Source organism: Tamandua tetradactyla, chromosome 6 (assembly GCF_023851605.1).
Source record: "Tamandua tetradactyla isolate mTamTet1 chromosome 6, mTamTet1.pri, whole genome shotgun sequence".
NCBI lineage: Eukaryota > Metazoa > Chordata > Mammalia > Pilosa > Myrmecophagidae > Tamandua > Tamandua tetradactyla.
Window position 1 is genome coordinate 28195945 of NC_135332.1, and position 24460 is coordinate 28220404.

At 33.9% G+C, this 24460-nt stretch overlaps 1 protein-coding gene across 4 annotated transcripts; it reads left to right on the forward strand.

Annotated features, from left to right (window-relative positions):
- The first annotated feature begins 333 nt into the window (after positions 1 to 333).
- On the forward strand, positions 334 to 23960 carry FBXO47 (F-box protein 47). 4 transcript variants are annotated; one of them, XM_077164561.1, is made up of 11 exons: positions 334 to 454; positions 3174 to 3380; positions 3790 to 3960; positions 6683 to 6759; positions 8047 to 8124; positions 9781 to 9889; positions 12558 to 12734; positions 13637 to 13783; positions 15400 to 15542; positions 22201 to 22360; positions 23014 to 23960. In XM_077164561.1, the coding sequence occupies exons 2-11, from the start codon at positions 3200 to 3202 to the stop codon at positions 23127 to 23129; spliced, it is 1359 nt and encodes a 452-aa protein (XP_077020676.1). In that variant the 5' UTR covers positions 334 to 454; positions 3174 to 3199; the 3' UTR covers positions 23130 to 23960. The 4 variants fall into 4 exon arrangements, with proteins under 4 accessions (XP_077020676.1, XP_077020675.1, XP_077020678.1 ...); XM_077164560.1 differs by lacking the exon at positions 334 to 454 and adding an exon at positions 463 to 705; XM_077164562.1 differs by lacking the exon at positions 334 to 454 and adding an exon at positions 853 to 1204.
- The last annotated feature ends 500 nt before the right edge of the window (positions 23961 to 24460 follow it).

Consider the following 24460-nt stretch of genomic DNA (forward strand, 5'->3'; position numbering starts at 1 on the left):
TGATGAAAACTAGACTAACTTACCCGACTCGGGTAGGGGATGGGGAAGGAATCAGAAATGGGTGGTTTGGAGCAGACATGCGGTCCGTCAGATTCGCACCCTCTTCGTTTGCGCCCTCTGCTCGCCAATGGCGTCACGGCGCCAGACCCTTGCAGTCTTCAGATTGGCTCCAACAGCGGTTTTCGCTTAGAGTTCGGGCTCCTAGAACCTCACCGTCTTTAATTATTCATGAGGGAGGAGGGCACTACGCAGCCGGGCTCTCTTGCTATTCCGAGGGACTGGAGCTTCCTCTCGCTGGGGCTCCTGGGAGCGCTCTAAAACATTCCTCAGCGTGGAAGGCTCTACCGAAACGTGGGATAATTCGCGAGGGGGCGGGGCCTCCTTTCCGCGGGGGCTCTTGGGAGTGTTCTAAGCTATTCTTCGGGGAGGAGCGCACAACCCGAGCTGGAACTCGGTATTTTCGCTAGGGGGCGGGGTTTTCTTCCCGCTAGGGCTCCTGGGAGCGTTCTAAGATATTCTTGAGGCCCCTTGGGCGTCTGGGAACCTGGAACGCAACCGTGGGAGCGGAGGTGTACGCTGCTCGAAGAGAAAACCTTGAGGCGATTATTTTTCATAAAATAATTAAGAAATTTGAGAATGATGGAACAAAACTGCTAAATTTCATTTTCCTGTGAATCTTTAGCCGGAAAACTATCAAAATCTGTGGTAAAAAGAGATTTTTTTCCCGATATTTTCTTGAGGCGATAGTTTCTTTTATGGACTGAAGGGGGTATAAAAATGCATCACAGTGTAGTTTGATTCTTATATTGGCCAATTTTTTTTTAATGATCTCCCTAGTTTACCTCTTTGAAAATGTTTTGGGCTAATACCTGAGCAGATGGGGTGGGTTTGTTCAAAGTATTTTCCTATTTAACAAAACAAATCCTGGTGAATTGCTGTTTGGGTGCTTTTCCCTGAAGGAAAAAAGAATTCATCCAGTAGGACCCCCAGACCTTTCAAGCACAGCAGAAAATGAGCAGGATGGAACAGGAGTATTGAAGCGTCATTTTATTATGATTGTTTTGGTTTGTGATTCGCATTCTCTAGAAGGGTGAGAGAACCAACTATAATTTGAGATGATTTTCAGAATAGTCTGGTTTTCACCGAAACATTCAGCCTAAATGAGAAAAATGAAGAATTGTAGGAGAAGCCTTGAGTTAAAGACGTTAGGCCCATTATTTTTTTCTTTTCTTTTTTTGGTATGGGCAGGCTCTGGGAATCGAACCCGGGTCTCCGGAGGCCCAGTATTTTTTAAGTCTCGGGAGCTTAAAAATATGTACACGGTGGCTGACACACTGAAGTTGCTCAGGCACCAAGTGTCAGTGAATCTCTGAGGAATCTACAGGCCCCACCCAAACCCTTCTTTACAAAATTCCTCAAAGAAACAGGACAAATCCTAGGACAGATTTATATTTTATTATAATGAAAATGCTTTAAAACACCTGTGAAAAATAAAAGACCTATGGATTAAATAAATTAGGATTCTTTCATTTGGTGGAGTTATGTGCAGCCATTTATAGATATATACACTTATTTGTAGAGGTGTATTTCTTAGTAGGGAAAGAAATTGCAACATAATACTGACTGAAATAAAGCAGATTACAAAATAGTATGTATAGGGTGACCCCCTTTTTTGTTAAAAAGAAATATTTAAATATATGTAAAATTCTGAAAGAACATAAACTGAAGTGTTTAATAAGTGAATTTAATTTTCTTCTTTTTGTTTAGCTGTATTTTGCAAAGTTTTTGACAATGAACATGTTACTTTTGCAATTTTAATGAATATTTTAAAATATCTACTAATTTTAATGTTCCTTAAATGCTGAAGCAATATACTGTGATATGTCTTTTATTTATTTATTTTTATTATTATTTTTTGTGAGGTGCATAGTCCAGAAATCAAACCCGGGTGTCCTGCATGAAAGGCGAGCATTCTACCACTGAACCACCTGTGCACCCTGTGATATGGTTTTAAAGAAGGTTCAGATTATGCTTTCCACTAAACACTGAATTCGTTTGTCATGTTTTCAAATATATAACTAATTTTAAATTGACATAAATTGATATGTAACTTTTTAAGATGAGTAAGTAGCAATGTGATTTTAGCCCAAAAGAGAAAATGCATTTTGGTGAAATATATTTGTAACTCTTTGAGAAAATGCCTGAGCTGTTACTTCAGAAACAAAGAGCCTTGGATATGTAGCTATGCACATGTACATATACATACATATATAAATGACTGAATTGGAACAATATAGTGACACAAAGTCACTATGTGTGATAGATAATGTATTTTTTAAAGAATTATTGTTTAGTGTAAGTAAATAATCATTGATTTTAATAAGTCCTTTAGAAAATATTCATCTTTGAAATCAAGTTGTACAAGACTTTTCTAAGATTTATCGGTGACTATTATCAACAAAAAATGAAATTGAGGGAAGATTTATTGTTTTTCATTTATTTATTCTAGCCTTATTAGTTTTACAAGACTTCACCTTCACCGTTTATTTGTATATTGTTCAACACATTATTGGTATCAGTAATATATACTACTTAATGTACTTAGAATTTGTAGATTTAAATAGTCCTAAACTTAAAGTCTCTATTTCTTTATTTCTTTGTTTTTATTGTTTCTAACAATGAACATGTCAGTAGACAATTTTAAAGAAATAGAAATAGCATTACTACAAATTTTTAAAGCTCCATTAATACTTTGATTTTTTTAGAAAATAAATGTTATAAAAGCAACATACTACTTGATAGGTAAGGATTGTGTTTTATATTATAGTTTTGATATTTTTTGTTAAATCTAATTTTTTCTATTTTGCGTATTTCTTTTCTTAGAATATATCTCATCCAAATACACACAGCTTATTTTTTACTAAAACTCTTACTCTATAGTATTTGACCAAGTGATAAAGGATTTTAAAGTGTTTCAAATGATGCTGAGATGAAAAAAATGGAATCAATTTATGGAGTGGAAAACTCTAGAAGTTGGGCACCATATTAAAACTTTTGTATATATTAAGAAAGAGCCTTTGCCCATCCCAAGTATCAACTTCTTCATTAAAAACAATATTCTTCAAGGCTTTAATTCTTTCTTCTTTTATCTTGTACTTTGTCTTCCTTATTAGGATAAATTGATGAGATAAGAAAAAGGATGGCATACAGAATAAATACCAGCTTCGCTTTGATCCCCAATCAGAAATATAGACGTAATAACCGACGATCCAGCTATTTTTCCAACACCTTTGACTCAGATTCTCAGCCATTATCAACACTTGGGAATTTTAAAACTTTGCCATTGGAAATATTCCAAATAATCCTAAAATATTTGTCAGGTGAGGTTTGTGGGCTATGATAAGCTATAGAAGACACTTGAATAATTTTATTTTTCCCAAAAACCAGTTTGTCATCTTATGCAGTGCTAAAATTTTAATGATGCTCACATTAAGTTTATTTTCTAAAGTTTCAGCATTGTTAGCTAAGGGTGTACAGTGAGAAAGCAGGATATTCAAACTCTTTAAAGCATGTGTCTAATTATAATGATATGATAACTTCGTTGTTACATTCCAACATGTATTAGGGACTGGATTTAAATCAATTAAAAATTTCCCCTTTTTTTCCCCTTCTGAGTTTATTATTATTATTATTAATGAGCTTACTTGAAAGTTAATAGACTGTATTAATAGTGATGTTCTTGCATTTAACCCATTTCATACATATGTACCTTTTTTTTTCTTTTGGTAGTGAAGGATATCAGCATGCTGAGCATGGTGTCTAAAACAGTCAGCCAGTACATTATAAGTTATATCTCAACCTCATCTGGAAGCAAAAGACTCTTACTGCAGGAGTTTCACAACCTTGAGCTGTCTGGCAGGAGACAAGACTCTGCTATACTGGATCACTACAGATGTCTAGGTAATTTATGCATTGAGAATTTCAACAAGTAAAGAACCATGCTTAATTCAGGAGATTTCATTATACATCCTGTAATGCCAGCAGGAAGTGGAATATTTCCTAAAATGTGCCTATTTCTATGGTGCTTTTATTCTTCGGTATGAAGACTTTCTCTTAACAGCAGTCCCTTGCACTTATGTTTTAAAGATGAAAGGATGCACTTCAATGTAAAGTATCAGGCCTTATGATTTCACATGGATACAATATCACCTATACTTATTGTCTGAGGTAGCTTAACAGTTTAGGAAATTGTTATGTTTTCTGTACTTCACTTCCTACGTATCTAGTGAGTTTTATCTCTATACTTAATTTCCCTTTCAACCTTAGATTTGTCCTTAAATATAGAAAAGAAATTTAAACATTATTGTGGAAGATCACTTATTCTCTTTTCAGAAACTATGGTTTCCTTTTTTAAAGCACTTAACATATTTATTGATAAATTATGCTATAATTAAATTGACCTTATCAAAGTTCTATATAATATTTCTTCCCTTGATTTGTAATCTTTTATATCTTTCATCTCATTCATTGTTTCATTCTCCCTAAGAGTGCTGATATGAATTTTTAATTTTGACTTTAATAATGGCACCAATTTAATTTTGAAACCACCTTATAATTAACCAAAACTTGGCCATAAAACCAAATATCAAGGTGATGTTGGGATTTAAATGGAGGCATAATAGTAAGTTAAGTGAATATTGCCTTTTTGTAGCCCAAGAATGCAGCTTTAAGATAATAAAATAAAACTGTATAGATATTTAAATACATCAAAGCATATTTGACAAGTATATTTAGTAATACAATGAAAGCTGTATAATCTGATTACAATATTGTTGGTGTCATTATTTATGATTAGGTTTAGTCAAGCCTGTGACAGAATATAACAATTACTTTTTTACTACTTCTTATTATAAATATATTTTTTGCAAACATCATTAGTTACAGGGGAAGTGATACTTAGTTAATAGAGTTTATCCTTTGGTTTTGATCTAGAAGAACAAACCGGTGAGTTTTTTCTCTGTGATTAAGATAATTGCTTAAACAAAAAAAGCATTAAGACAATTATGATATGAATTTTAACTGATAAAATTCCGTTAATAATGCAAATATGTGTTGACCTTAATAGCTATATATTTTTAATGGTTTATTTAACTTCAATCTTTCATTTAATTTTGGATTTGGACACATGGCTTAGGACTGATTCTTTGGGTAAATTGTGTTGCCATTCCTATCTGAACTGTTCTTATTTTCAGATGATAAAATAACACTTTCAGAATCCTGTACTCTGAAGATTATAAATTTTAATTTATTTCTTCATACAGAACAGAGCAGATGGCCAGTATGGAGAGAATATTACATCTGAATCTATTTTTGTAGGGAAGAAATTTTATAAGTTGATCTCTAAAGGGTATAGCAAAGCACCTGTGTTAAAGAAAATAACCCTTAAAAATAGAAGTTGCAGGTTGAGCCACGGAGGCTCAGAAGACAGAGTTCTTGCCTGCCATGCCAGAGACCGAGGTTCAATTCCTGGTGCCTGGCCATGCCAAAAAAAAAAAAGTTGCAACCCTTAAAGATAGAAGTTTTACATTTAAAAGGGCAATTAGCAAACAATTATTCCCCAGCTATGATGTTCTATAGGACTAGATATCAAAATATGAAAAGTAAAGAACACAATAACCTAAAAACCAAACACAGAAAACATCTTCTTACAAACAAAAACAGAGTTTTTAAACTCAACATTTAAAATTCAATTCTGACCATGTGCTTCCCAAACATAGCAGTTTCTAAAAATAAATTAGATTCCATAGATTCTACAGAATTATATAAAGTAGTTATATTATGTTAAAAATGAAATGCAGAGAAGATGAAAGCTGAGTAAAGTCATGATATTCAGATATATATTTTTAGTTTGAGAACATTTGCCTTTATAGGAGTGCTAAACATGCATTGCCATTTTAGGAAGACAGACCACTTACAGTCAGTAGAAACAAATCATACACTTCCTGTCACTGTAGTTCAAGTTAAATATTGCACTGGGAAATTGAAGTTTTTTTTTTCTTTTTAAAACATCTCAACCAAACCCCATACATTCTCAACATGGAAACCCCATAAAAGGATGTCTTTGAAGGAAAAGATATTTATCCAATCTGTATATTTTCTATGAAAAAAATGACTTCTGACTTCTGAAGTTTTAAGCACTTTTATTATTTTAGATGTTTTTGTTTGGGGAAAGGATACAAAATCTCTTTTTCCATTCTTGCCATGTTTTACAGTAACAGCTCATAATCATTTTCCTTTGTAGACATGATATTAATTTCAAGAGCTATTGGAATCAGTTTTCTATGGAATAAAGACAAAATCAAGTTTCCCTGGGGTATTTTTACATTTTATTATTCTCTTTTTAAATCAAAAAACTTTTCCATGTCTGTCCCATTAGGTTTCACAGTTTTTTGCAGGGTTTATGCCAATGCCTCTTAGATGGACATTAGAGTCACTTTGTAAACACCATTTATTTTATAAGTATTTTGCACCCTTTCTCCCAAACTTTCTCTTTAAAAACATATCAGCTACCAGTCCACTGTGACATACCACATTTGACTTTCAGGAAAAGTTATGCAGTGCCTTATTAATGTTCTGGTCGGTTACATTGTTATTGTTGTTTTATCATGTTTGTCTCTTTCAGGTCTGCTATTTAAAAGATGCACATTATTGCTACCCACAAAAGAAAGGCTAAAGTACATTCACAAGATACTTGCAGAAGTAAGGTCATACTTCTTAATAAGTTCATAAACTTGATATCCAGTTAAGATATTAATATTTTATATTATTTAAAAATCCATCTTAAATTAGTGTTTCATAAATTAGTACTAAAAATCAGTTGATGATCTAATATTTTACCAAATTACTCACTTAAAAAACACCAAAATACAGCATAGTAGTCTTATTTATGTACCATTTTTATATATAATTAAGTATATCATTCAAGTTTAGTGGTTTTGTCAGAGTTTAAAATATTTTTCCCTACATGGGAATCCTGAGGATGTTTTGAGATTTAGGTATTTTATTAAAGTGAAATAATTTTTGGTTGTTAAAATCTTATTGTTTAAATGTACAAAAATATAAGAAGATATTTTTAAATATATAAAATGATTAACTTTTATGGTAAAAGATTTGAAACTGTGTTTCATTGTGTTTGGGCATAGACTCTAGATAAGACTTTCAGTTTTACTGTACAAACCCAGACATCTAACTCTGATGGTTCAGTTCTGCAAGCAATAGTATGCAAACTGTTTCGGATGCACTGACTTTTTTTCACATCAGTATTTGCATTGACTGTTGTTCTGTATTAACTGCAGCAATCTCTCAGCTGATCTTTCTGCCATCTATTTCTTCCCTCTCCAAGCTGTTCTGTACACTAAATCAAGATTAGTCTTCTTAAATCATGACTTTTATCAAATTAACTTTTTTGCTTAAAAACCTTTCAGTGACTGCTCAGTTTCAGCAGGGTAAGGTACAAATTCCATAGCCGGCATTTAGGGTTCTCCCTAGCAGTGCATTCTTACTTTGAGCCTGATTAAGCTAGTTGTACCTTTCTTGCCTTAATAAACCTTTATTATTTCTACTTCTATATAACTTTGTCCTTGTTGTTTTCCTTGCCTATCCTTTGCATTTGTTATATCTGAATCCTAGCAATACTTTAAGAAATTACTTGTCTCACATCTTTCATAAACTTTCTTGATCATTTCCAAATTTATTTCCATACAGTACCTGAAATAGTATTTATTCAATCATTTTAGCATTTATACATATTATAATGCAAATTATTATAATAAATTCATATGTGTATATTTATTTTCCTAAATAAATTTTGAATTCCTTGAGGACAGAGACTTTGTTTTATAATTCTTTTGTAATCCCCACCTATGTAACATAATGCTAATCAGAATATATACTGCAAAAACTCTTCCTTATTTCCATTAAATTTTAATGTCAAACCATGGCACGGTTCCACTGAAAAGTAGGAATTAATAGTTGTCCTCTTTACAGGTTTCATGTTTTAAATTCAGTGGCTGTGCAGTTCCTATGCAATGTTCAGGATTACCATGTTATGGCATGTTTTTACAGGTACTTTGTTTAATGAAAGAAGAAAAGGAATGCTTTTTGAAGTGTTAATAAGTTGAATATGTAAATCTGTCTTTTCATAGATTTATAGAAGTTATAATAATCTTAAAGAGAGTAAAATAAAATTCTAAGGATTTGAGACTGTATTAATCTAATACTGTGTTTGTTACCTCAGATTTTCTAAAAGTTGTGATTTTAGAATCACCTGTCTGATGTTAAGAACATTACTGGCTAATCTTTTATTGTAAACAAAGAAGGCAGTAATAACAATGACTAGTATTTAATGAACTCTTACTCTATTGCAGATGCTTTTCAAAATAGTTTACCTGTATTAATTAATTTAAAACTTACCACAACCTAATGAGGTAGGTACAGTTATTAGCCTCATTGTGAAGATGAGGAAACTGAAGCAAAAGAGGTGAAGTAATTTGACTAAGGCTAAACAGTGAATAAGTAAGTGGTGGAACTCCAAAGCCAACTCTCTTAACCACTACTATACTACTTCTCAAAGTAAAAACTATATAAATTTAGGGACTTGTACTTAAGGACATATTTTAAAGGTTACTTCTAAATAAGAAGAAAGTTATATATTTGTGGGAGTTCCCTCTGAACTCTTTAAGGGATTCTGTGGGGCTATGGCTTTTTGTCCCAGCTCCTCCATAGAGAAGACCCTCCACTGGCTTGCCTTTCTCTTCTTTGTGGTCATTTTAGGACCTGGCATGTATCTGTATCTCCCATCTCATCAATCACTGGCACCTGGAGGAATATGAGTCTGTATCCCAATCTGGCATCTACCATCTCCTAAAAGTCCAGATTCCAAAGGAATCCTTTCTTCTAGCCCTCTTTGAAGTCAGATATTCTTTTTTTGTTTGTTTCATTGGACTGTATGATACATGCATATATATTCATGTAAAATTCAAGAGGTGCAAAGCAATATAAACTGAAAAGTCTACCTCCCAGTCTTGTCCGTTGTCCACTGAGTTCCCTTCACAGAAGTTACCACTGTTACCAGTTTCTTATATCCTTCCGGAGAAAATAAGATTAATTTTTAAACTGCTATAATCCAATCAACCTTTTCAAAAACTAATTATGGTGGTATACCATTTGAATCTCCTGTCCATAGATGTTTGTCCTTTCTAGTTTGCGCAAAGAAAATTATTAAATTTTGTTCTAGTAAATCTTTTTTTTGCTTGTTCACATCCACATGTCATTAATAAAAGTTTATAATTGTCATATTAAAATATTATTTTCATTTGTAAGCAGTATCTTAAGCGATAGGTAGAGAGGTCTACTGTAGTCACTGGTACCTTACTCTAAAACTAAGACACAGTATGTTTGTGAGTCAGATATCTAAAGCTGTGTCCTAGGGCTTTGGCCTTACTTTGTTATTTTTCTCGTACTTTCAGATTTCAGGATTCAGAACCATTTAGAATTCTGTAAAGATACTCCCTTTCCATCCAAAAATGAACTGAATTTTGAAGTATTTCTAGGTCTTGACTATGTAGTGTTCCTTATTAAATAAACAGTTCTATGGTAGATAAAAATTACCCATCACCTTGATCTCATGCTAAAACAATTATACCATAAAACAGTAGTGACTAACACTTCAATTTGATGTTCTGAACATTTACAACGTTTTCTTTATTTTATTATCCTCAGACCTTAACAGCAGGTTGGGATGAGCTTGAGTGCCATCGCGTTTATAACTTCTTATGTGAGCTGACTAATCTTTCCCGTAAGATGCAGACTGTTGTCTGCAGTAAACCAGGTAATGAACCACAATTCACAGAAAGCATCATACAGATATTAAATTGAAAAAATGCAGAATTCAAACATGTATTTTAAAAGAAATATGGCAAACATATGTAATAAGAGAACAAAGAAATATAAAGGAAATGATATACACTGAATTGGATAGTTGAGCAAAAAGGAGCGTATGTCTGGAGAAAGAGAGGTGCTCAGAGGGCTACTGTAGTATTGATAATATTTTGTCCCATAAGTTGGGAGGTCGGTACAAACATGATCATTATAGTACTATTTAACCTTTCTATATAGATGAAATATTTCATATTTTAAAAATTATAGTACCCTGCAATGAGCACAAGGAGACAGGCACAAGAATGATCATTGCAGCATTATTTGTAACTATAAAAAGTTACAGACAACCTAAATGCCCATTGTCAGGGTGATGGATAAATGAATTGTGATATATTCATGCAAATAAAGCCATCAGCAATTAAAATCCAATCTATTGATAGGAGTACATCTCAAAACATAATGTTGAGAAAAAATGTTGTCAAGGATACTTTCCATATGATACCATTTATATACATATTAAAATGCAAAACAATACTGTGTATTCCTTATAGTTCTGTACATATGTTTAAAAGTATAAAAATGTACTTGGGAGTCATAAAATCCAAATTCAGGATGGTAATTACCTGTGGGAAGGGAGGGGAATAGGATTGGGGGATGAAACATAAAAAGCTTTAACTGTATCTGTAATCTTTAGTTTGTTTTTGAAAACTTGAAGCAAATATAGCAAAAAGTAAAGCTTTTTCAAACTAAGTGACTGGTATACCGTATTTGTTATAGTATCTCTGCTTTTTTCTCAGCTTGAAATATTTTATTATGTATAATAAATTGTGGCTCAGAAAGGCAGGTTTAGAAGCCTAATGAAACAATGATAAAATTTTGTCTTTTGTCTCTTTCTGAAAATTTTTTTATTAGCTCCCTGCTGCCCTCAAAATAAAGTCTAAACTATTTATACTGACCTTTACATTCTTGTCTCAATCTGCATTTTTTAACTTATTGCCCTCTACTCTCTGTTTCAATCGGACATAAGCATATTGCTCTATTTGCTGTGTCTCAGACACCTCTTACACATTTCTACCTCAGTGCCTTTTTTATTCTAACTCTGTTTTCTGAAATACCATCTCTCCTTTTCATCCTTTAACACCCAGTTTGCTTGGTAGCTTCTGTAAAGCCTTTCTGATTTCCCCGGGCCTACAGTAATCTCTCCTTTACGCTTCTATATCACTTGTTTTAACACACCAGGGGGTACTTATTTATGCCCCTAGATCATTAGTAGGCTTTTAATTTTTACTTCTGTTATCTACCTGACAAAATTATATACTTCTTGGGGAAGAGTACTTTGATTTACACTTTTTCTTTATTGTTGATTACTTGAATAGGAAATAAAAGTCTAGTAGTTTGCATTCCCCTAAATAGTGCCTGGCACATGTACTCATTCAAAAAAGATTTCCTGAGACCTACCACATGTAAGGCTCTGTGAACAAGACAGATCTAGAAACTTTCTTCATGAAGCTTGCATTTTAGTTGGAGGAAAGACAATAAATAGAATAATTACAGATTGTAGAAAGTGTTGTTAAGGAAATAAAAAAGGTGCTCTCTACATAAAGAACAGGGAGAAGTTGTTCTAACATTAGAGTTGTCAAGGAAGAGCTCTCTGAGGAGATAACATTTAAGCTGATCCCTAAGAATTAAGCAAGTACCATCCATGGTAAGAACCTTATCCAGGTGTAAGGTACATGAAGTGCAAAGCTCTGAGGCACGAGAGAGTTTGATGTGTTCTTTGAACTTTCAAGCGATGGAGATGGCCAGAGCAGAGTAAGGGAGGTGGACAGTGGTGAGAGATGAGAGACTAGATCACCAAAGATCTTAACCATTGTTTAGATTTATATTCTAATTCAGAAAAGCAAGACGGATCCAAATTTAAATTTTAAAAGATCATTTCAGGTGATCATGATGATTAATATACAACTATGTGATGATAAAAAAAAATTTTTAATACAACAACAACAGCAAAACAACAAAAAAAGACCATTTCAGGTGTTGAGTGCAAAATGAATAGGAGAGGCACAAGAATGGATGCATACCGACAAACAAGAAAATCCTGTATTTGTTGAGTAAATAATCCTTTGATAATCCCAAATTTTTATGGAGGAAAATCAAGTAACTCTTCCGATACAAAACTTATTGATAATATATGCCTTTGGCCATTTTCTGAATTTCTTTTGAAATCCAAAATTTTATAAGATTCTGGTAAACATAAAAGCTTATCTTATTATTATTAAGACTACTGAATATAAAACAGAAAGGTAGGGCTGGTGACGGTGATGTGGTGGCAGAAACCTTGCCTGCATGCCAGAGACCCGGGTTCAATTCCCTGTGCCTGCCCATGAAGAGAACACACAAACAAACAAAAAAAAACCCAGAAAGATAAGGGTAAATAGATAGTCAAAACCATGAAGTTAGGGCAGTTTAAGAACAGATGGTCTCTTGGTTACTTCCTATGTAAAAAACCCAGTTTCAGATAACTGTATAACCCCAATGGTTAATTTTTTGCTTTGATTGCTCTCCAATATGCATATCAACATTTCTATGAAGACTGGTTTATATTTTTGTCTTCATAGGAAGTGCCTGGAAACTGGAATTAAGGATCAGGCTATTTTGTAGAAATGTCTTGCTTGATCATTGCATACATCGAGGTGACTCTGCATTTTGGTTGACTCGTATATTAAAACCATGGCCAATGGTGAATCAGGCAAGATTACTGTATATCATCTTTGGGCCAATATCTCCTCATGATGGTAAGCACCCACTTTTCGGAAATGTATGTTACATAACTGATTACTTTCACTTTTGTATCTGGTTACTTTCATCATTCCTAATAACTAAACTGTGTTTTCATGATTGTTGTATGCTACATTAACTTGTGCATAACTTCAACTTCACGGCAGAAGTACTCCTATTATTTCTACTTTAAGTAAAATAGATACTTTTTATTTCAAATATCTTAACTCAAGATTTTATTTGTTACTGGTGGAAACTAATGGTGAGACATAACAGCAGCAAGAATTGCTGTTTTACTTAATTTTAGAACGTATGGTATCCCTTTTTTGCGATTTTTTTATTTTTCTGATTAAGTTTTACATTTCTTTAGTTCACATTGACTATGTAAGGAGTCCACCAGCTTAAAGTTTGTTGACTAGCAATGGGAAACCAAAATTGGATTACAGTTTTGTTGTGTATAATTCACAAAGAATATTGGTCATAGGTGAATCATCAAAAGTTGATTAATTACTGTCTCTGATATAAAAGTTCAAAAGATTTTCAAATACAACATACTCTTTTTTGGAAAGGATATCAATAGGTTTTAATTTACTCTAGTAAGATTACATCGATTGTTTATTCCAATATCTGCTGTGGGGATAGCATTATCTTTGAACTAGAAGCACTCTTCTGCTTGATGAAACTATCTTTTCCTTACTTCATTTAACTTTTGTTGCTGTGCTTTATCATGTCAATCAGATATTAAATTCATACTGTAATCGGAATTAACCTTCCATTATGAAACTTAAAATGAAAGTAGTGTATATAAGCAATGGGATTCCATTTTTGAATCTGATTTTCTTTTCAAATAACCCATGATGTCTTTATTAGAAAGCCAACTATCCTGTCATAGCCTAATTTTGTTTCATTTACCATGCAGGACAGGTGGTTTGGCAGAAAATGATAGAAGAGCCCACAGATGAATCCAGTCTAAAAGGTTTGGCGGATGCCATTAAATTACTGTATGATACAGGTACTAAAGAGTGGACAGCAGATGATGTCATCAGTCTTGTAGATGAACTATCAGGTAAAAACTTAATATTTATCAATATAGAGTATAGAGGGCGGGCCGCGGTGGCTCAGCGGGCAAAGTGCTTGCCTGCCATGCCGGAGGACCTCGGTTCGATTCCCGGCCCCAGCCCATGTAAAAAACAAACAAACAAACAAAATACAATAAAACAAGAAAATGTTTAAAGATGTTTCCCTTTCTTCCTCCCTTCCTTCCTTCCATCCTTCCTTCCTTCTCTCTGTCTTTCCTTCCCTTCCTCCCTCTCTCTTTAAAAAAAAAAAAAAAAAAAAAAATAGAGTATAGAAGTTATTAGTAGAATGCAGTTATTAAATTTTAAGAACACCAAAACATCAACTAGTTCTATCCCTCTATCCCATATTATCTATAGCCCCTTCCAACATGGAAAAGTTAGAATGGGCATAGCCCAAATACCCCTAAAGAGTGGGAGAAAGATCAAAGGTGATGGTAGAGTTATACAAAGAAGGTTGGGTTTAACAAATGAGTATGCATGCTGAATCATTATACTGATATTTCTTTTATCCTCCAGTACCTTAGAACAACTAGAAATAAAAACCTAAAATTGTGCAATTGTAACCCACACAAAACTCTGAAATTTGTTTTACAACTAATTGTTGCAATGTATTTTCAAGTTAATTGCTTTTATGTATATATGTAATTTAAAGAGAAGGAGGAATATAACAAAGAAGGTAGGATTTAACAAATGAGTATGACTGCTGAATCATTATATTGATGTTTCTGTTGATCTCCAGTTTGGGAGATGAGTACTGGGATTCATTATATAATCTCTCTGCTTTTGCATGTTTAAAATGTTTTAAAAATAAAAAGTTGTAAAAATATATTAAATATTCATTTATTTAACACATACTTAGTATGGGCCATAAATTGTCCAGAGTCTTAGAGTAGCTAGAAGAAAAAATGAAAATTTGTGAAACTGTAACCCATACCAAACTTTAAAATCTGTTCTATAACTACTTGTTAAAATGTACTTGGAAAAAAAAAATTTTAAGAATAATTCTACAGGTAACAAATGAATTGTCAATTAGAAATCACTAAATTCTCTAAAATATTTAAAGAGTTTTGGCTTTATGTTTGAAGAGAATTCTTATAATTACCTTTCTTTCAATCACCAATTTCCATATTTATATAAATGTATATTATTATTATTTGAAAGCTTCACAATTTAATTAGCCCAATTATTCCCATTTTGCAAGTTCTCAGAGACACCCTCGTATGTTAAGTAAGAATGAAAGCCCTCTCCTATTGGTGTAATAGAAGAGATGGAACAGTTTTTCCCATCCCTGTATAATCCTTTAGATTCTGAAGTTTCAAAGCTTCTTTCCTGCACAGAATTAGACCACCTTGCCTTCTGGTCTACTGGAGGAAGAACTGCTTTGGCCATATTACTAGTTCATGTAAGAGTCACCATGACATAGCAATAATCTCTATCTCTGATTGAATGCTGTAAATGAAAAACAAAAGCATTTTTCCTGAGCTTTTCTCTTGGCACTAACTATATTTCCAATAAAGTGATATAATATTAGATGTATTTAATGATATTTACTATAGCTATTGTGTAATTTCTCATTAAATAATTATTCTTCCTTTAATAAAAGTGGTTCCCCGTGAGTGGCTTCTAGAGAATAATGCACGTCTCCTAATCCTAACTGGGAATAACATCTGTTTCACTTTCATGGCTAGCAAAGCTATGAATGGACGGGCCATTGAACTGGCAAGGCTGATAGTCTTTTTGGCTGTGGTAAGTAAAAAGAAGTTTTTTTCCTAATACGATCTTTAACATTAAAGTCAACCTACTAGGGAACTACTCTGAAGAATCTGAAATGTGTACAAAAGACTTTGAAAGAACATGTATTTGTATTTATTTTTAATGTTCTTTTTTTAACTATTTAAATATATGCAATAAGCAATCATATATGGAAACATACATTATATTAACCTCTCCCCACTTTACATCTAGATTGTCATTATACAGTTCTGCCAAATTATACTCCTTTATAAAAAGAAAATGTATCCCTTTAGATTTGTTTCAAAATAATTGGTGGTGAGGAGGAGAATATGGAAATGATTGAAGGCAGAGTTGAAACAAGATTGGTCATTATTGAAGCTGGGAGATGAGTACTGGGATTCATTATATAATTCTCTCTGCTTTTGCATGTTTAAAATGTTTTAAAAATAAAAAGTTGTAAATATATATTTAATATTCATTTATTTAACACAAATGCATTGGATACTTAGTATGGGCCATAAATTGTATGGGATTCTAGGACTATGGAAATTAATAGAACACAATCTCTGACCACAAGCTGTTCACCATCTTTTATGAGAATTCAAGTATATATAAATAAATTGCAGTTCAGCAAGTTAAGTGTAAAAAATATACATGCAAAGGAAGATTATGGGGAGATGGTGGAGTAGGAAGCTCCAGGAATCAGTTCCTCCACTAAAGCAGCCATTGAACTGTCTCAAAAACTGTCTGAATCAACTATTTTGAAACTCTGGAGTCACATGGAACACTGTGTAGCATTCAGGGAAGAGCTAGAGGAAGAGGCTGGTAAATTGCTGCAAATATCAGTGTATTTCATCCACTATGCAGTGACTATCATCCTGCATGCCCCAACGTGTAACAAGTGACAGTGAGGACTGCAGCCCTGGCTCATGGTGCAGTTTGCTAATGCCAGAGTGGGCTATAAGGACCTAGTCCTCCTAAATCCAGAGATGTGAGATCTGATTACTGAACAGTTCTTTGGATCAGCTACTTCAGATTGCTGGGGGATGCTGAGAATGGCCGTTATTCCAATCCCTCTCAGGCGAAGGTGACAGATGAATCTTAAGGTGGCAGCACCTTTTCCCCTCTCTCTTTTCTCTTTCCATTCCTGATTTGGAAACACAATTTGGAAAAATCGCAAAGTGAAGACTTCAGCCCTCAACAACCACAACAAAACCGCAAAAAGCCTAACAATCTCAGAGGAGTGGGAAAGCTAGATTTCTAGAATCATAACAATGTAATACTTTTTTGTTAAGTCTTAACAGAAAAATTGCAAAACACAGGAAGAAGCAGGAAAGAATGGCCCATTCATAGGAAAAAAAGAATTTCCCAGAATCCATCCATGAGAAAGCTCATACATTGGTACTATTTTTTTTTTTTTTTTTTTTTTTTAACAATGAGAGTTTATTAGTTCATGGTTTTGAAGCTAGGGAAAAGTTCAACTCAAGTCCAAATCAAGGCAACACTTTTTTTCCAAAGACTGGCGTTCTGGGGCTGACTTCTGGTGATCCTTGGGCCTTGGTTCCTGTGTCACATGGCAGTGCATGTGGCGGCCTCTCCTGGCCTCTCCCTTCTCTTCCAGGTTCTGTTGACTTTCAGCTTTTTGCTTCCTGTGGCTGTGTCTGTCTGAGTTTCATCCTGCTTATGAAAGGGCTCCATTGATAGGATTTAGAGCCATCGTGGGCCACACCTTAACCGAAGTAACCTTATCAAAAGGCCCTACTTACAGTGGGTTCACACCCACAGAAAAGGTCTAGGAACATGTTTTTGTGGAGTACACACAGCTCCAAACCCCCCAAGTTTGTCATGGTGGTTCCACAAAGCAGGGAGGTTAGTGGAGGGAGGGGGCTTATATTTTCTACACATTGGTACTATTAGTCAGAGACTTTAAATCGCCTGTCTTAAATATGTTCAATGAGGGGGTGCAAGGGTAGTTCAGTGGTAGAATTCTCACCTGCCATGCAGGATTCCTGGTTTTGATTCCTGGTCCATGCACTTCCCAAAAAACAAATAAGCAAAACAAATTTCAACAAATGGTGCTGAAATAACAGGATACTCACGTTGAAAAAATGATGAAATGTGACCCTGCCATACAGCATACCAAAAAAAAAAAAAAAAAAACCAATATATATATATATATATATTTTTTTTTTTTTCAGTGAGCTAAAGGAATTGATATATAAACAAAACAAAATGAACTAAAGGAAATTAGAAAAACACTGAACAAAATAAAGAAATAGAAATTATAAGAAGGAACCAAACAGAAATTTTGGAGCTGCAAAGCATAATAATTGAAATGAAAAACTAATTAGATAGATTCAGCAGCATATTTGAACAGGGATATGATAGGATCAGTGAACTTGACGGCAAGACAATTGAGATTATCCTGTGTAAGGAACAGAAAGAAAAAGTAATGAAGAAAAATGAACAGAACTTGATGGACTTGTGGGACACCATCAAGCATATCAACATATGCATCATTGGAGTCCTAGAAGGATCAGGGAGAGAGAGTGGGGCAGAAAATTTGTTTGAAGAAATAGTGGCTAATAACATCCAAACTATGATGAAAGACATGAATACACACATTTAGGAATCTCAACAAATTCCAAAAAGGATAGACTTTGAGGTATCTGCACCAAGACACATTATAGGAAAATTATCAAATCCAAAGACAAAGAGAGGATTTTGAAAGCAGCAAGAAGAGAAGTGTCATGTCACATACGAGAGATCCAATAGTATATTAAAGGATTAAACACCATGACCAAGTGGGATTTATTCCAGGAATACAAGGATGATTCAACATAAGAAAATCAGTGTAATACGCCATATTAATAGAATGAGGGGGGAAAAATGTCATGAGCACATCAATTGGTTTTGAAAAAGTGTTTGATAAGATCTAACACTCTTTCATGATAAAAACACTTAGAACACTAGAAGTAAGAGGGAGCTTTCTCAACATGATAAAGGGCATTTATGAAAAATCTGTAGCAAATATCCTATTCAATCATGAAAGACTGAAAGCTTTCCCCCTAAGATCAAGAACAAGACAAGGATACCTGTTATCACCACAGTTATTCAACATTGTACTGGAAGTGCTAGCCAGAGCATTCAGGCGAGAAAAAGAAATAAAAAGCATTCAGATTGGAAAGGGAGTCAAATTATCCCTATTCACTGATGACATGATCCTATATATTAAAAATTCCAAAGATTTACTAGAACTAACAAATGGGTTCATCAAAGTTGCAGGACACAAGCTAAATGTCAGTTAGGTTTCTATATACCAGTAATTAACGATCTGAAAAGGAAATCAAGAAAACAATTCCATTTTCAATAGCATCTAAAAGAATAAAATATCTAGGAATAAATTTACCAAGGAAGTGGAAGATTTGTACACTGAAATTACAAAACATTGTTAAAGATATTAAAGAAAACCTAAATAAGTGGAAAGACATCCCATGTTCATGGATTGGAAGACTTAGTATTGTTAAATGTCAGTATTGTCTAAAGTGAACTATAATACTTATCAAAATTCCAGCAGCCTTTTTTGAAAAAGAAGAAGAAGAAATGGAAGCTCTGATCCTCAAGTTCATATGAAATTGTAGGGGGTTCCAAATAGCTAAAACCATCTTGAAAAAGAACCAAGTTGGAGGACTAACATTTCCTGATTTCGAAACTTACTACAAAGCTACAATAAGTAAAATAGCATAGTGCTGACATAAAGGATAGACAATTCTGTAAATGGAATAGAATTAAGCATCCAGAGATAAATCCACATATCCATGGCTAGTTGATTTGGGGGTGGGGTGCATGGACTAGGAATTGAACCCAGGTCACCCGTATCCAATTGACTTTTTACAAGGGTTCCAAGACCGTTCAATGAGGAAAGTATAATCTCTTCAACAGATAGTACTGGGACAACTGGAAATCCACATGCAAAGTAATTAATATGGACTGCTACCTCTTACCATATACAAAAATTAATTAAAAATGGATCAACAACCTAAAAGGAGCCAATATGATAAAACTCTTATGGGAAAACATAGGGAAATATTTTCAGGACCTTATAGTAACCACCAGCAACAAAAGAAAAAAATCTATAAGTGGGACTTCATCAAAATTAAAAAATTTTGTGCATCAAAGGCCTTTACCATGAAAGTAAAAACACAACCTACGGTATGGGAAAAAAAATATCTGTAAACCACATTGCTGATGGGGGGTAATATCCAGAATATTGAAAAAGCTGTTACAACTCAACAACAAAAAGACAAACAATTTAAAATTTAATTTGTTTAAATTTTAAAATGGGCCAAGGATTTGAATAGACATTACTACAAAGAAGATATTCAGATGGACAATAATTATATGAAAAGTTGCTCAACATCATTAGCCATTAATAAATGCAAATTAAAACTATAATGAGCTACCATTTAACACCCACTAGGATGGCTATGATTAAAAAAAAGCTGAAAATAGCAAATGTCGACAAGGATGCAGAGAAATAGGAACTCTTATACATGAAAGGTAGGAATGTAAAATGGTATAGCCATTATGGAAAACAGTTTGGTAGTTCCTCAGAAACTTAAACATAGAATTACCATATGACCTGGCAATTCCACTCCTATGTATGTATTCAGAAGAAGTGAAAGCAGAGACTTAGGCAGATACTTGCACATCACTGTTTATTGCATCATTATTCACAATAGCCAGAAGGTAGAAGCAACCCAAGTATCCATCAATCGATAATCAAAACAGGGTATATCCATAAAATGAATACGAATATTTAGCCATAAAATGAAGTGAAGTGCTGGTACATGCTACAACATGGATGAACCTTGAAGACATCATATTGAGCGAAATAAGCCAGACACAAAGGACAAATGTTGTGTGATTTGTCTTATATGAAATATTTAGAATAAGCAAATTCAAAGAGACAGAAATCAGAATAGTGGCTATCAGGGTGGGGGAGTGGAATATGAGGAGTTATTGCTAGATGAGTATGAGTTTTAGTTTAGAATGATGAAAATTGTCTGGAAATAGTGGTGAAAGTTACACAATATTGTCAGTGTACTTAATGTTGAAGAATTGTCCACTCAAAATGGTTTAAAATGACTTTTGTTCTATGTTTACCACAATTAAAAATTAATTATTTGGGTTCAATTCCCGGTGCCTGCCCATGCAAAAAAAAAAATTAATTATAATAAAAAAATATATGTACAAAAAGTTTCATACAGAGATAGAGGAGGGGAATATTTGGAGTGAAAGTAAAGCTCAGGGAAGGCTTCCCAATCCCGATAGATGCCGGTTTTAAAAAATGAACAGAAGCTCACCAGACCGATAGAGGAGGGCAGTTTAAGGAATCAAGAACAGCATGTGCAAAAGAGAAGTGAAACAGCATGGCCATTTTCAGGGGACAGTAAGCAGTTCAGTATTACTTCTGAAGGATAAAATTAGCAGAAGGGAAGTAGCAGGAAGTTAAGTTAGATTCTTTGGGAGAGGCAAAGTAAGAGAGACCCCTGTAAGCCATTCTGTAGTGCTTGAATCCATTGCCTAACAGGGAGCTACTGAAAAGTTTTACGAAAGGAAGGGACATGATAAGTTTTATGTTTTGGGAAGGTCACTTTGGCAGTGCTACAGCAAATGGAAAGGAGAGGAAAGGGTAGAGAAACCTCTAGAATAACATCTCAACTCTGATCATTAATTTTCTGTAATTTGCCTCAGAGTTGTCTTCTTTTTATCTTCACTTATTAATAATATTCTCAAGTCATTATTATCAAGTAGGATAAGTTATCTCCCAAAACAGATTACTAGTTCTTTGAAATCCAGGACTATATCATTTATTTCTTTCACAGTGCCTGGCGCTGTGCTTTACACATAGTAGTTATTCAATAAATCTCTCCTATCAGATTAACATTATTTAGTTAGAGTATATATAGTGCATTTTCTTGCTGTATATTATGTATTTAGCCATGTGAGTTAAGTTGGCCATTTAGAATGTTAGTGTATATGTCTATTGCCTTTCAGTCAGTTTTACCTATGAGCAAATAATTTTTATTTTAAATATATACTGTTTTTTCCTTTTTGGCGGGGGGAGGGACATGGGCCAGAAATCAGACCTAGGTCTCCCTCATGGTAAAGATATACCTTTTAAATAATAGAGAAACAGATAGTCCCTAAAGCTCTCATGATAGAAAGTTGATAATGTGTAGTAATCTCTTGGCTATTGAAATTACCTATTTGTCTATTACCTTCATTGGACTCCTTGAGAATAGGGGCTTTATGGCTCATTATTGTATCTCTAGCAGGTGCTCAATAGATATTTGTTGAATGAGTAAATGAATATTATTGAGTTATGTTCAATAATTGTTTTTCAGTGTTACTTCTTGTGTTAATAGATAATAATCTGTGATACTCTTGAACCAGGCTTGTATTTATTCCTCATGTTTTCCCACTAAAATTGTACCATTTAGAAGCAAAAGATTGTAAGATATAAGAGCATTTCCCATTTGTAGACTTGGGTTAGTATATATGTAATAAATTATATGACAGTGTAACAAAAATCATTGACAATACCATCTTCAAATTCTAGAGCTTCACATGTAGATTTAAATACTGCTTTGTATGTCTAAATCAGGTGTGTGAGAAAGAACTTTACCGCATGGACTGGGTAGTTAAAATGATGCAGAAGGTCTGTAAAGTCTTTGGCACTCCAGCGGAAAGAAATGGCTTCCTTCAAAATGTTGCAAATGCATTCGCATGTGTTATGATGGAAATGCTACAGGCAGTGATATCTGGTGAGTACACATGGAGATGGTGCACAGGTGTGAGTAAAAACACATTCTAGCCTCCGCTTAATACTAGTGTAGACATTTATTTTTAAATTAACCAATAGAAGGAGCAGACATATCTTTTTTGTTTTCCCATGAGATATATTTAGTGCCTACTTTTTGTCACTTTCAAAATGTGGTATTGGTTGTAATGAAAAATGTAAAGTTGAAGAGTCTCCTCTATAGGAAGAAATTTCAGTTTTGTGCAGGATAATTTTTAACGTATTGACTTCCCGAACATCTTAATCACCATCATAATACCTTATATCTGGGCAGTTTTTAATGTAATTTATGTATACTATTTTACAGTTTTATTAGATAGCCAACATGATAATTATCCTTATTTTACAGATGACAGATCTAAGGCTTAGAGAGATATCTAATTTGCCCGAGGTCATAAAGTTAGAACTAGTAGATGGACATTCTATTCTCCTAAACCCAGTTTTCTTATATAATTCCGTGATTTAAATGCTTGACTTTTGACTTTGTAAGGTCACTAGTCTTCTATTAAAATATTACTAGGGAAATTGGAACGTCTTATGTCTCAAATAAATCATATATTTAAACATTTAACTGTCATTTTCTTTTCCCTACTGTCTATTCCTTTGTATGGCATATAGGAGGAGACCGTGGTGGAGACAACAGAAGATTTTTGAATTTGTTCCATCTTGTGCATGCACAGGCTAACTTCCATAAAGAGGTCCTGTATTTGACCATGAGTACTGTCTCGACCTAAATACTCAGGAAGCTTTGTCTTTAGAGAATACCTGACTGAACCAACAATTAAAAGTGTTACTTTTTCACACCCAAAGGATAGCATCCATCGAAGTTTTTATCATCTAAATAACTTAAAAATTTAAAAGATGTATAGAATTTTTGAAGCAATTACTTACACAATTATTAATAGAAAAATAACAGGCAAACCCAAAAATGAGTTTAGATTCTCTGGAAAACAAGCTGTGCCTCTTTGGATTTGGGTAAATCTGACACCAAACCGAAACAAAACATTACCTGTCCAAGAATCTGGGGCCAACCCAACCTGAATGTGTGAATGGTTGATGCAAGAGCAAATTCAGTTTTATATTTAGAGACTGTACAGATTCACAAAATAGTATGTATCTGTTCGTTTTGCTTAGGTTGTGTGGACATAGCCTAGAATGTTTTGTGAAGATTTGCAGTGTGGTACTTTGGAATGTACAGAATATAAATCGCATTCTTTACCATTTTCTTTGCATACCAATTATAAAGACCATTATAATTATATTCTATTCATGCTTTGCATGAACTAACATAAAAAAACTAAAGAACTTGTTTGTGTAAATAGGCATACATGTGTTTGTGTGTTTATGTGTGTATATTAAAAAAATATCCTAAAAAAAAAAAAAGGGAGGCAATGGTGGTTCAATGTTAAGTTCTTGCCTGCCATACCGGAGAGCCGGGTTCGGTTCCCAGGGCCTGCCTGTGTAATAAATAAATAAATTTCCTTCTTTAAAATGAATAACATAAAAGGTCTATAGATGGAGGAAGTTATGTATGTTGTCTCAATACAATCAAATTGTCTTTCATACTTTCCTGGGGATCAGTGTACTATGTTGCCCATAAGAGAAAATATAAAGTGAAACAAGTGGCCATTTTGCTGCCAGAACAATATTCACAGGAAATTTGTGCTTTTTCTTAGTTTTTTCCCCCCATCTCAAAAAGTGGAACTTGAAGGAAAGTTAGAGCAGCCTAGGAGAAAATGGGGTTTCTTTTTACTCAAGGAAATGGGTTCCAAGAAACTCTAGGACTATTTCAGCCTGACTAGCATCTGCCTTCACAACTTTTACTATCAAAGTAGATACTGCCTAACGAGGCTGAAATAATGCTGGAGGCCTCCTGAATCTCCCATTTTCTTTTCCTTAGACTTAATCACTTAACTTCTGCTGAAGACACACCCCTTCCCACTGTAATACTCAGAGGCTAGCTTTCTTTTCCCAAACTCTTGATTTAACTCACCGCTGGAGCTGATGAAGGGAAGAAACACTAGTGGAAGTGGAGTGTAAATTTGGGAAAATTTTCAAGTGTTTG

Excerpts from the sequence above, each read along its gene's own strand:
- FBXO47 (XM_077164561.1), top strand. The coding sequence starts at position 3,200 with ATGGCATACAGAATAAATACCAGCTTCGCTTTGATCCCCAATCAGAAA. Across the intron at positions 3,381-3,789 it reads AATCCTAAAATATTTGTCAG|TGAAGGATATCAGCATGCTG; the intron begins GTGAGGTTTGTG and ends TTCTTTTGGTAG. Across the intron at positions 9,890-12,557 it reads TGTTGTCTGCAGTAAACCAG|GAAGTGCCTGGAAACTGGAA; the intron begins GTAATGAACCAC and ends TTGTCTTCATAG.